At 37.4% G+C, this 12,537-nt stretch overlaps 2 protein-coding genes across 4 annotated transcripts in view; one reads left to right on the top strand and one right to left on the bottom strand.

Annotated features, from left to right (window-relative positions):
- Window positions 1-108: 108 nt before the first annotated feature.
- VPS29 (VPS29 retromer complex component) lies at window positions 109-12,506 on the bottom strand. Of its 3 annotated transcripts, XM_043986363.1 has the most exons (5): window positions 12,362-12,445; window positions 8,275-8,286; window positions 6,183-6,374; window positions 3,207-3,442; window positions 109-601 (listed from the first exon to the last, which is right to left on the bottom strand). In XM_043986363.1, exons 1-5 carry the CDS (start codon window positions 12,362-12,364, stop codon window positions 484-486), a joined length of 561 nt encoding a protein of 186 aa, XP_043842298.1. In that variant the 5' UTR covers window positions 12,365-12,445; the 3' UTR covers window positions 109-483. The 3 variants fall into 3 exon arrangements, with proteins under 3 accessions (XP_043842298.1, XP_043842305.1, XP_043842289.1); XM_043986370.1 differs by lacking the exon at window positions 8,275-8,286 and having other exon boundaries at window positions 12,362-12,506; XM_043986354.1 differs by lacking the exons at window positions 8,275-8,286; window positions 12,362-12,445 and having other exon boundaries at window positions 6,183-6,422.
- Window positions 6,019-12,537, top strand: part of RAD9B (RAD9 checkpoint clamp component B) — a 57,114-nt gene continuing 50,595 nt past the window's right edge. Inside the window, exon 1 of the mRNA XM_043986312.1 lies at window positions 6,019-6,033. Coding sequence (XP_043842247.1) covers window positions 6,019-6,033 — 15 coding nt within the window. The remainder of the gene's footprint in view (window positions 6,034-12,537) is intronic.

The following is a 12,537-nucleotide window of genomic DNA, read 5'->3' as shown; positions in this document are numbered from 1 at the left end:
ATACAGGCATCATTCTCAAAGAGACCCTAATTAGAGACCACCATGTCCTAGAGTCCCTACCTCATTTTTTCAAGCTTTAATATGAAAACACAGGTTATCAAGGAAGGATAAGTGAAAGGTAAGCGTTTATTACAGTATAAAGACAAGGCTAGTGTATACAATGAAACAGTATGGAACTCTTCATGCACTATGTTGGTAACGAAGGCTTGAATGTTAACATTGAAGATATTTACAGAGCTAAACTTTTTTTTTTTATCCATTTATCCATTTATCATGTGGTACAAGTTATTCCTTTAGAAATCATGGTCTATAAACTAAATACATTCTTATAGTTTACAAGAAGCTTGTAGCAAGTTATCACCAAATAAGATATTAGTTTTTAATGCATAATACTTTTAAAATGTCACAATTTTGTGGCTTCTGAATGCTCAATTAGTTGATTCGAACAAAGGAATGGAAAAAAAGATCACCAAAAGGCCCATTTTAGGATTTTTTATATTCAATTCGTTCTACTTTCACATCATCTCCAATTAGCTGATAGACATAAGTGACAACTGTAGAAGCCTGGATATCCATCAATACAAATGAAGGAATGATGTTTCTGGAAAGGGAAAAAAAAAGTTATGTTAATGCTTCACATTCATTCATTTATTGAAATAGTTTTTTATTTTATTTTTTTCTAATTACATGTAAAGGGTTTTCAACATTCATTTTCTTAAGATTTGAGTTCCAAATTTTTCTCCCTCCCTCCCTCCCTCCCTTCCCAAGCCAGCAAGCAATCTGATACAAGTTATATGTTATAATCACGTTAAACATATTTCCACATTAGTCATGTTGTGAAAGAAGAATCAGAACAAAAGGGAAGACAAGCAAAAAGAAACCAAAATCTCCCCCCCCCCCCCCACAAAAAAGTGAAAATTGAATGCTTCAATCTGCATTCAGACTCCACAGTTCTTTTTCTGGATGTGGAGCATATTTTCCATCATGAATCCTTTGGAATTATCTTGGATAAACTATTGCTGAAAAGAGTTAAGTCCATCACAGTTGAATGTCACACAATGTTATTGTTACTGTGTTCTGCTCATTCTACTCAGCATCAGTTCATGTAAGTCTTTCCAGATTTTTCTGAAATCTGCCTGCTCATTATTTCTTAGAGCACAATAGTATTCCATTACATTCATATCCCATAACTTGTTTAGCCATTCCCCAATTGATGGGCATCCCCTCAATTTCCAAATCTTTGCCACCACAAAAAGAATAGCTATAAATATTTTTGTATATTTCTCCTTTTTTATGATCTCTTTGGGATACAGATCTAGTAGTGGTATTGCTGGGTCAAGGGGTATAATGCTTTATATTTAAGCAGCACCATTACTATAAATTTGCATATTCAAGCTAACAATTTAGAAATAGTATTCAATGATAAATCTGATTGCAAATCCTCAAATTAAAAAGATAATCAGCCCTTACAGATGTGTAAAGGATATGATAAATAGTTCTCAAAAGAACCGCTGTAAACTATTAACAATCATATGAAAGAATACTCCATGTCACCAATTAGAGAAATGAAAATCAAAACAATACGGAAGTTTTGCCTCACACTCCAAAAACTCGCAAAGATGTTGGAGAGGTTATGGGAAGACAGGCATACTAATACCTTGTTTGTGGAGCTGTGACTCAGCACAGTAATTGGGAATTATACAAATAAAGTGACACAAATGTCTATACCTTTTGACCCAGTGATTTCACTACTAGGTATATATATTCCAAGGTGGTCATTGATAAAAAGAAAGTCCCCATATAAACCAAAATATTTATAACAGTGCTTTTTATGATAGCAAAGAATTGGAGGCAAAGTCGATATCCAATGACTGGGGAGTAACTAAACAAATTATGGTACATGAATGTAATGTGCAGTGTGTTGTAACAAACAGATGTGATAAATATAAGAAGTATGGAAAGTAAGTGTGATGCAGAGTGAAGTAAGCAGAGTCAAGTAAACAACATACAAAATGATTACAACAATGTCAATGGAAAGAACCACACACAAAAAAATCAAAATGAATGCTGTAAAATGACAAAGAACAAGCATGGCCCCAAAGAAGGGATATGAGAAGATACCCTCACCCTATTCCTGTACAGAGGTGGGAGGTTTATGGATGTGGTACACTGCATACTTTTCAGATTTTTTTCCCAATGTATTGATTACTTTTCTGATTTTTCCCTTTTCTTTTTTTTCTTTAAATATATTATTTGATAAAAGAAAGAGTTTACTGGCAGGGGGGAATGGGAGTGATCCTGTGAGAAATTCTGATGATGTAAAGCAAAAACATCAATAAAAATTTATTTTAAAAAGTGCAGTGTGTATTTTGAATTATGCCCAAAGGGTTATAAAACTGTGCATACCCTTTGATCCTGCAATACCACTACTAGGTTTATATCCCAAAGACATCCCCAAAAGAGAAAAAGACCTATTTGTACAAAAATACAGCAGCTCTTTTTGTGGTGGCTAAGAATTGGAAATCAAAGGGATGTCCATTAGTTGAGGAATGGCTAAACAGGCTGTGGTATATGATGGTGATGGAATATTATTGTGCTATAAGAAATGACAAGCAGGACAATTTCAGAAAGGCCTGGAAAGATTTATATGAACTGATATATAGTGAAAGTGAACAGAATCAGGTGAACTATGTGCACAGTGACAAGCAATATAGTTTGATGAAGAACTGTGAATGACAACTATTCTCAACAATACAATGATCCAAGACAATTCCAAAGGACTAATGATAAAACATACTATCCACCTCCAAAGAAAGAAATGATATTGATTGAACACAGACTGAAGCATGCTTTTTTTCACTCTTTCATTTTTTCTTTTAGTCAAATTTTCTGATACAAGATCATTAATATGGTAATGTTTTACATAACTACACATGCATTATCTATATCTGATTGCTTACCACCTCAGGGAAGGGTGAGGGGAAGAAGGGATAAAATTTGGAATTCAAAACTTTAAATGAAAATGTTAAAAATGTTTATTATTATTTAAAAAAATATTTCAAATGCATTTTGTGAAGAGGAAAAGTAAGTTTCTCAGCAAAGGAAGATCAGTGTTGTGCAACTGGTTTCATTTTTTCTTCCTCTGTGAGTTTCAGTTTAATGCTAATAAAGCACTGAGAATCAAAAATAACATTATTACTACTCACGTTTCCAGAGCATTATATGCTCCAGTGGCAGATCCTGGATTAATGTAGAATTTATTTTCATGTTCAAAGGCCTCAAATTTGTGTGTGTGTCCTGAAATGAGAATGTCCACATCAAACTGCCTTTGTAGCAATGCTAAGCTGGCCATATCGCCCCATGGAATTACTTGATGTCCATGGATCAAACCAATTTTGAACTGCCCAACAGTCACCACCTTCTGTTCTGGATAATTCAGATTCTAAGGGAAAAAATGAAACAAACAAACATAGAGAATGCACATGCATTTTAGAAATACTGACATATTTTTAAAAAACCAGCCATTTTTCAATAAATTAAGAGTATTATGTCAAATGTTTATATTTTTATTTTAGATACACAGCCTTTCATATAGTAGACACTAAATAAATTTTGTTTATTATTTAAACAGTTACATATTAAAAAAATTTTTTTAAACATTTAAAAATGTTTGTTAACAGAAATTAGTTTATACTGCTGGATGTCTCCAAGAAAAAACATAGAAAAGGTTGACAAATCATTTAGAAAAGTGAACTTGAATGTTATATTGTCTTTTTCTCTATTAAACTCACTTTAAGGCCAATTTGAGAGTATAGGTACAGATACTTGGTGGGATAAGGCCCACCAGGTTGTGGCTCTGAATAGGCACCTTTTATTTAAAAAAACAGGGTAGGTAATAAGGGGAAGTGGTGTGCATGGTGTAGCACTGGATATTAAGAACTTATACTTGAGTGAAAAAATTAAGGCAGATCAATGGGGTGAGTTCAGGAAACATTATGAGCCTAGCACAAAGGCAAGATACAGTAGTTATGGAGAACTTCAAGTATCCAGACATCTGTTAGAGCTGCCAAAAGCACAGCATCTAACATAACGTCGTGATTTACCTTAATGATAATTTAGTTCTTCAAAAGGTAAAGAAACCAGCAAGAAAGAATTCCATCCCAGATCTGATTCTCACTAACAGGGAGGAATTGGTGCTAGGGTGGAAATGATTGAAAGCTTGGAGAGAAAGCAATCTCTCCTGGAGTTTGTTACACAGGAGAAGGAAGCTGGGCATAGTTTGATATGCACTAGATTTTAAGAGAGCAGATTTCAAAAGGGTTTAGAGAATATTACACGGGCTAATTTTTTACAAGGAAGGTCAAACCATATGGGTTAGGAAACTGTGCAGAATGAAATTTTGAAAGCACAAAGAGAAAAATTCTGATGAGGAATAAAAATGAGTTTTCTTAAAAAAAAATGATATGTACCAACAACTCACTAACCAACCTAGATTTTTAAAAAAATGTACAAAATATGGAAACGAGTGAAGCTAACAAGGTGATAAAAAAAAATGTACAGCCTGGTCGTCTGAGAACAATGTCAGGGATGCTAAATCTCAGAAGGTTGGCAAGATAATCCAGGACAATAATGGTTTAAAAAAGTCATATGAGGAGGGAGACAGAGAAGAAAAGACTCCAAAAAAGAATAAAAACCATTGTTTGAAGTAGATGGCATGATTATAAGAACAGTGAGTGGATGAATTTCCATTTTGCTTTTGTGTTTTTTTCTGACTTTTGTCTCTCTCTCTCTCTCTCACACTCACACACACACACACACACACACACACACACACACACACACACCTAACAGAGAATTGATAGCCAATATAAGTGAGGAAATAATAAAGAGCACTCAGCTACCCTTGATGATGCATTCCAGTGATCTGGTCCACATGAATTATCACCCTAGTGATATAGTGGGGAGCGATATCCTAATATACTCTCTCCTCTCCCCCCATGTAAATTCGCTCAGTTTCCTTAAAAGGTAAGGAAATTATGCCAGGATTTAATTGGCTCAGGTGACTAAAACTGGGGACACTGATGTAGCTTCCTGGATGTCTGGATATAAAATAGCCAAGGGAGGAAGGACTGGAGCTCCTTCCTCTTGTTTGTGACCAGAGAGCAGCAGTTTGGATAGCATGTACTCAGCTGAATGACAGATAAAGCCTGGATAAAAATTCTTTCTCTGCTCTAATTGTCTTTCCTTTGCTATGGCCAAGTAAACCTTCTTTTGTTAATTGTTAGGTTGGTTACCAGTGTCTCATTCTGTTCCAATTTCAGACCAAAACTATCCAGGGATCAGCCTGAGTCAGGCTCAGCCTATAACACACTAAAAGAACTGGCAGATGTGACTGCTGAATGATTGTCGTTAATATTTGTAGGATTGGAGAAGACAGGAGGGCTTCTAAAAGTGTTATAAAAGTACATTTTTTTTTAAAGGGAAGAGAATGGATTGAGCAAACTTCAGTATAGGCCAATGTTCTTCACTTTGATTCCTGAGAAAATGCTCAAATATATTATCAAAATGATTAATGAATATCTAGAAAAAAAATACCATGATTATGATGAACCATGTAGAAAAGATATGGCACAGAGCTGGGAATGATGGTTATTGAGGTCTCAGCCAGCCACCTTTCCTCCAACAGGAAAGAGGCATGCATCACTGCTTTTCATTGACATTGTCATTAGTCACTTCCAGCCCTTCCCTGATACAAAGGAAGTATTACTCAAGCCACCAATTTCATTTCCCTACCATATGGGGAAAATGTATGTATGCATTCTCAGTAATTTCCAAACAGCTGAAATACCAATTCTTCACATCAGAATCACAAAATATAAGTGCCAGAAGAGGCCTTCTGGGTATTTTAGAACAAGCCTCTCCTTGCCAAATGTCATACAACTGCTCCACAAAAGGGCTGGGCCTGGAACCCGAGTCTTCTAAGCCCTATCCTTTCTCTTGGCATTCATTACCAGAGCCATGGCTGGCTCTCTGGCTGAACCATTTGATTTAGATACAATTGAAATTATGGCAAATTCAGAAAAAGAAAAGCAAAATCATTTTTAATTGACATCAATTTTTAAAAGTTTAGTTAAAACTATGTCCAACAAACTAGATAAAAAGAAACAGTAAAAATACGTTACCTCATCAAAGTCTCCTCTAACAATGTGAACATCTCCAGCTAGAGTCTTTAGGTAGTCATAACTTTCTTTGGTGCAAAGGTTTCCAGTGCAGAGAATGTGCTGGATTTTTCCGGGTACCAGCAGTTTTTTGAACTTAGCTGGCAGACTGTTACATCGGTGGGGGATGTGCAGGTCTCCTAATACTAACACCAACTTGTTAGGTGTCAGGGTGTGAAATAATAACATATATCAGACAAGACGTTACATGAGGCAAAACCATATTCAATAGATAGCAAATGCCACAGGTCTAGCTTCTCCTCCTTTAATCCCTATGAAAAAACACGAATGGTAAACTGATGTTTTTATGCCATATTCCCCTATAGTTTTCATTTTCCTTCTCACCTGTTTTATCTGCTTAGTTACCTCAGTTATAATCCCAAATGCAACATAGCATTTTCCAAATTTTTTCAAGTATACTAGCTCCTAAAAGTTAACCACTTTCCTTTGCTGAGCTATTAATTTACAAGAGAAATTGATTATAATTACATGTCTTTCAAGAAAAGCTTGGATACTATGACATTAAAAAGCAAGAAAATAATCACTATAATAGTAATAGTCATGCAATTTTATTTTGGTTTTCCAAAGGTTCCACACACAAAGCATTATTTCCTTTTGTTCCCTCATGAAACACTGTCAAGGAGGTCTTTGAGAAAGGTTAAATTTACATGCTTTCCATAGGGCCATGAAATCAATTTATTCAAGTAGGTACAAAGAAACCAATTGTCCTACCCTCTCACATTCTAACTAAAAAAATTATATGTATAGGTGATACATATATATGTGTATGTATATATAATATATACACATACCCTTTCCCATAACTATTTCTAAAAAGGCTGAATTTTTAATTCATTTCTAAAGTTGTTAAAATTTTTCAATGTAGGAGATTTGAGATGTGTGCAAACACTTGTCACCACAAACTTTGTAAATTAGTTATTCATGCAAATAAAAATGATCACGGAAAGCAGCTGGATTTCATTATGCAACAAAAATCAAAATGGCTGCAAAGCAAAATGAACTGTTACCAGAACATGGGAGTGACAGCAAAGTGACAGGGGTTGACAAAATTTCCATGCCATTATTTTTTGTTAAGTAAGCTTCTTTTTGAAAAAGAGAAGTAATATTATTTTAGTTGGTGTAATAACTCAATGGCCTGAACCAGTGGGATTGTTTCAATCCAGATCTTGGTGCACAAATGGCTAATAACCACTTGCATCCTTTTGCTCTCCCTGAAGAGAGTACAGAGGTGTCTGGGGAGCAAAAAATCTTCACCTGAGAGGACAGTTGGTCCCTTCAGGTCAGGGTTGAAATACATAGGGAGTGGCAAACTGGCATTTTGAGAAATGACAAAAAATAGATGGTCATATAAAAAAGACACCCAGAACTCCTCAAAAACAAAAATCACAAAAGCCTTTGCTCCTATAACATTCAAAAAGTATGTATTTTTCTAAGAATGGGCTATTTACCTTAAACAGACTGAAAATAATGCTATGTCATCATGATAATTTCCTTATAAATGACCTCAATAGGCTAGCATATGATATGAAATACATTATTATTATCCTCAAGGTATGCATACTTGGACCAGAGTAAGGGATTAACAGGATGGAAACATACATATCATTATACAAAAAGATAAACCCAAAGTAGTGGAGAAGTACACTAGAATCTTGTTATAACAGTATCCCTGTAATCCATGCTATGGTACAGAGTAGATGAAACAATGTTATAATGTGTATTTCTGCTAGTACAAAGTGTCCTTGAATGAGTTTCACTTTATCTCTAATTTCATACTTCAGCAAGTCATGTTATAGCAGGAGTCTAGTGTATTTTAAAACAGAAGTTACAGCTAATGATAGCCTACAACCCAATTAGTTATGGTGTCAGAATTAAGTCATTTACCTCTCCCTGATAGATACAGTAAGGGTGAGAACCCCAAGAACAACATACCAACAATAAAAGTTCAGAAATCTGTACCTCATTAAGATGATCTAATAGCTTTGAGTCAGTCACCCACCACCAATGTTAGTAGGAGCTACAAGAAGAAACTTACTCTGTGCCCAGCCTTATTGGAATGAAGAAGTTGATTGCAGACAGGGGGATGAAAAAAAGGGTGAAACATGACCAATGTTAAACAAAAGAAAGCAAAAGAAAATAAAATTTTAAAACCTTTAGCCAAATAAATATGCAAACTGTTAATGAATTCTGAGTGTTATGAAGGAAAATGTTAAAAAAAAAATCAGCTTTGCTCACACCATGCTCCAAATGATACCAAACCATTTTAATCTTATGAAATAAACTGGATTGAGGGTTATTTTTCCTTTTTAACACTATGCTACAAATTCTTTCCAACCCTGTTTCCCCCAGTGGTCCCTTAGATCTGTAGTCCAGATTGATTGCCCTTGGCTTTCAGTTCAATCTAGAATTTGAGGTGGCAAATTTGGAGACATTCTCATTAATGGTCACATTACTGGAACTTGTGTTTGTAGATTCATATGGTGCTAAATAATCAATTATGCTTCCAAAAGGCACTGACTTAGTAATACTGTAACCTTGAACTAGTGCTATATGATATTAACTGTTGCCAAATGATATTGGGGTCAGAGGTCTACCATTTATTATACACATCATGATGAAAAGCATTGTTGCATAGTGGAATGGGCACTGGCTTTAAAGGTAGGAGGATCTAGGTTCAAGTCTAGCACTCTGTTCATGTACTAGCTATGTGACTTTGGGCAAGTCACACACAACCAGTGCTCTAGGCCATCAGTTCTCAAATGTTTTGGTCTCAGGAACCCTTTAAACACATAAAAATTATTAAGGACTCCAAAGAGCTTTTGGTTATTGATATTATATTAGAAATTAAAACTGCTATATTAAAAAAATGTTTAGTAATGTTTAGTTTATACCAACAATAAAACCCATTAGATAGTAACATTAAAAACACATTTTTAATAGAAAAAAATTTTGGTGAGAAGAGTGGCACTATTTTACTTATTTTTGTAAATATGTTCAATGTTTGACTTAATAGAAGACAGTTAGATTATCATTATCTGCTCTGCATTCAATCTGATACAATGTGTTGTTTTGGTCAAAGTATGAAGAAAATCTGGCCTCAAACAGATATGTAGTGGGAAAAGGGATGTGTATTTTAAAAAGCAAATTACAATGAAAATAGTTTTGACCTTGGGGACCACCAGGGGTGCACGAAACACACTTTGAGAACTGCTGTTCTAGGCAATTCTCTTTTATTATATGTTGTAAAGAAGGTACAGCCCCCAACTGATAAGAGGGAATTTCTTCACCTAAGAGTTCCCTAAGTCAGTAAAATCACAGGACCAAGTCTCTATTCTTCTAAGACCAGGAACAAGCTACTTAAATACCTTTTGAATCTAATCCAATCCAAGAAACATTCATTAAGCATTTATAACTTTCAAGTTGCTCTATTGGTATTTCAAGTTACAAAGGCAAAAATAAAACAATCTCTCCTCTTCTCCAGATGTGGTGGGGGTGAGGGAGCTGGACAAGGAAGATCATTACAAAAACAAGGAAAATTTGTCTAGCATATAAGCTTATTCTTCACAAAATCCTAATATTCTATATGAAGCATGTATGTGAATATTGAATTTTCCCTGTCCTCTGTGGCAAATGAAGAGCTTTACAGCATAAAGGTATTGGCTAAGGTTACAAGTAGCCTAATTCTCCCTCTAGCTTCAAATAAAAAATGATGCTCCAATTTAGTTATCTAAAAATGCTATGTGCTCATTTTCTAATTAATGTGATAAATACTCTGTAGTTGCAGATGTAGTGATCCTTAGCTATTAGATTTAAGACTTTGAAAAAAAAATATGGTCTATTTCTTATTTCCTCTCCCCCATGAAAAGCTTTTTCATTGTCATTGTGCAATGTTATTTTTCCTTTTGCATCAAAGGAGAGCAATATAAGAAAAAATACAAATTGCCACCAACTAATTCAGTGCCTTCATTTTACCAAGAGAAAATTGAGACCCCAAAAGGACCTATATTATTATAAGGCTTCTAGCAACGTAGAAGCAATTCAATTTGGAGGTAACAACCAAAACCAGGATTAAGACCCACTTACTAAGTCTGAGTTTAAAACTTTGTCATCCAGTTCTACCCTCAATCTACTTTATTTTTATTTTTCTGTGGGGCAATGAGGGTTAAGTGATCGGTCCAGGGTCACACAGCTAGTGTCAAGTGTCTGAGGCTAAATTTGAACTCAGGTCTTCCTGAATCCAGGGTTAAGTGCTTTATCCACTGTGCCACCTAGCTGCCCCCGCTCAATCTACTTAAAAAAAAAAAGGCAAGGTAGATTGCATACATCTCAATAAATTTTAAAATGTAAGTTATATACTTGTATGGGAATACAATTTAACCTCATAGTGATACAAATAGAAAGGATATTTAGGTTACTCTAACAGGCCCTAAAAAAGCTAGGACTTATTTTAACTTCTTAAACAAATGAGTTCATGTATTTTCATGAAACTCTGAAAATCTTAAAATGGTACATAGTTGTCAATTACTATAACTGTTGACTTAAGACAAGTTTTAACTTTTTTTGTGTCATGGACCCACCTTTTGGCAAACTAGTAAAGCCTATGGACCCTTTCTCAGAAAAAAATGCTTTTAAATACTTGAGAGAATTGTTAAATGTGAGTTAGAAACCAGTGAACATAGATTGTAATTTTCTTCCCATCCAACTTAATGGGCCCTTTGAAATCTCTTGGTTAGATCCCTTGGTGGTCTATGGACGTAGGGTTATGAACCACACTGATTTAGGAAGACCAGAGTTGATTACTGCTTAATACTTCTGTAATTCCAATGGCAGAAGCATATACTGATGGAAAGATGAATTTACCCCCAATAATGCCAGGATTTAAAAATCGAATGCATCTTGAAAGTCATCTACTCCAGGATCCCTTAAAAAAAAAAACACCAACTTTCCCCATATAACTTGTTTCCTTTACAATACTATATATTTTAACTTACACATTCAAGATATCATTGTCAGAAGGGGTCCATAGGCTTCACCATACAGCCAAAGGAATCCAGGGCATAAGAAAGGGTAAGAACTGATTTGTCCCAAATCCCTTATTTCACAGGTGAGCAAACTGAGGGTCTGAGAAGGGAACTTGCCCAAAGTTAGCCAGGCAGAAAACAGCAGAGTCACCACAAGAGCCCAGTTCTTCCCCAAACCCCAGTGCTCCTTCTACTCTATGAAAAGACCTTTTTTCATAGAATGTATGGCCCAGGTGGCAGGATTTCTTTGCAATACTGAGCTATCCAGGAAATCTCGGAGGCTTCGAACAAAACTGACATTTGGGGAAGAGATATAAAAGGTTTGAAGCCCCTTACCCAAAAGGCCTTTGAGGTAAGTTCCAGAGAGGCTTTTATACCCGGAAGGGACCAGCAGGGGAAACAATGCTGGATCTGGAATCTGAGAGCATCGGGGTTCGAACCTCAGCTCTGCTACTTTTCTTTTCTTTTTCTTTTTCCCCCTCCTCTGCACAATGAGAGACTGGGCTACATTATCCCTAAATCCCCTCTGTTCTCAGTCAATGGCCTTTCATTTTACTGGCAAGGAAAACTTGAAGCCCCAGGGGAAGGGGCTCGCCCCTAAGTCACGGAGGACATCGGGCTGTCACGGCTGGAAGGGACCCTGGAGGCCTTCGGGCCTGTCTCCTGCCCCAGCCCGTACATTTTACTGATAAGGCCCCCGGGAGGGAGAGGTGCCTCAGGGTGGGTGAGTGGTCATGTGACGCGGCGGACCCCAGCGTCCGGCCTCCCCGGCCAGTGACCCTCGGAGCAGGGGTGGGGGCGGGGGCGCAGGTCCCGTGACTCGGGAGGAACAGCTGACCGGAGGAGGGGCGGACGAGGCACCTCGGTCCCGGGCCGTGCAGGGGACCTGCCCAGGAGCCGAATGGGAGACACCCCTCCGCTCCGCTCCGCTCCCTGGGGCCACGCCGCTCGGGCGCCAGGGCCTGACAGGGCCGGAACCGGCTCCGGATCCTCCCTCCGCTTCCATTCCCGCCAGCCGCGGCCTTCGCTCTTTCCCTCCGCCTCCTCCCTCTTCCCGTCTCCCCCCTCAATTGGGACTGTTCCGCGGGCCGTCGCTCTCACCATCCTGTCACCGGCCCCGCTCCGCCACAGCAACCGTCTCCGCCGCCTCCTTCCTCAGCCACCCCAGGAACCCGCCCACCGAAGGCTTGGCCAATGAAAGCGAACTCCGGCTTCGAGGCGGCGACGGTGGCCCGGAGAGGTCTCGATTACCTGGCAAGCGAAGCGAGGACGCGCGT

Source organism: Dromiciops gliroides, chromosome 1 (assembly GCF_019393635.1).
Source record: "Dromiciops gliroides isolate mDroGli1 chromosome 1, mDroGli1.pri, whole genome shotgun sequence".
Taxonomy (NCBI): domain Eukaryota; kingdom Metazoa; phylum Chordata; class Mammalia; order Microbiotheria; family Microbiotheriidae; genus Dromiciops; species Dromiciops gliroides.
This window is presented reverse-complemented; position numbering and strand designations above follow the sequence as displayed.

Coding starts and splice junctions, on each gene's coding strand:
- VPS29 (XM_043986354.1), bottom strand. CDS start 6,407: ATGTTATTATTTCACACCCTGACACCTAACAAGTTGGTGTTAGTATTA. Junction 3,443..6,182: donor TTAGAGGAGACTTTGATGAG/GTAACGTATTTT, acceptor TTTTTCCCTTAG/AATCTGAATTATCCAGAACA. Junction 602..3,206: donor GCATATAATGCTCTGGAAAC/GTGAGTAGTAAT, acceptor TTCCCTTTCCAG/AAACATCATTCCTTCATTTG.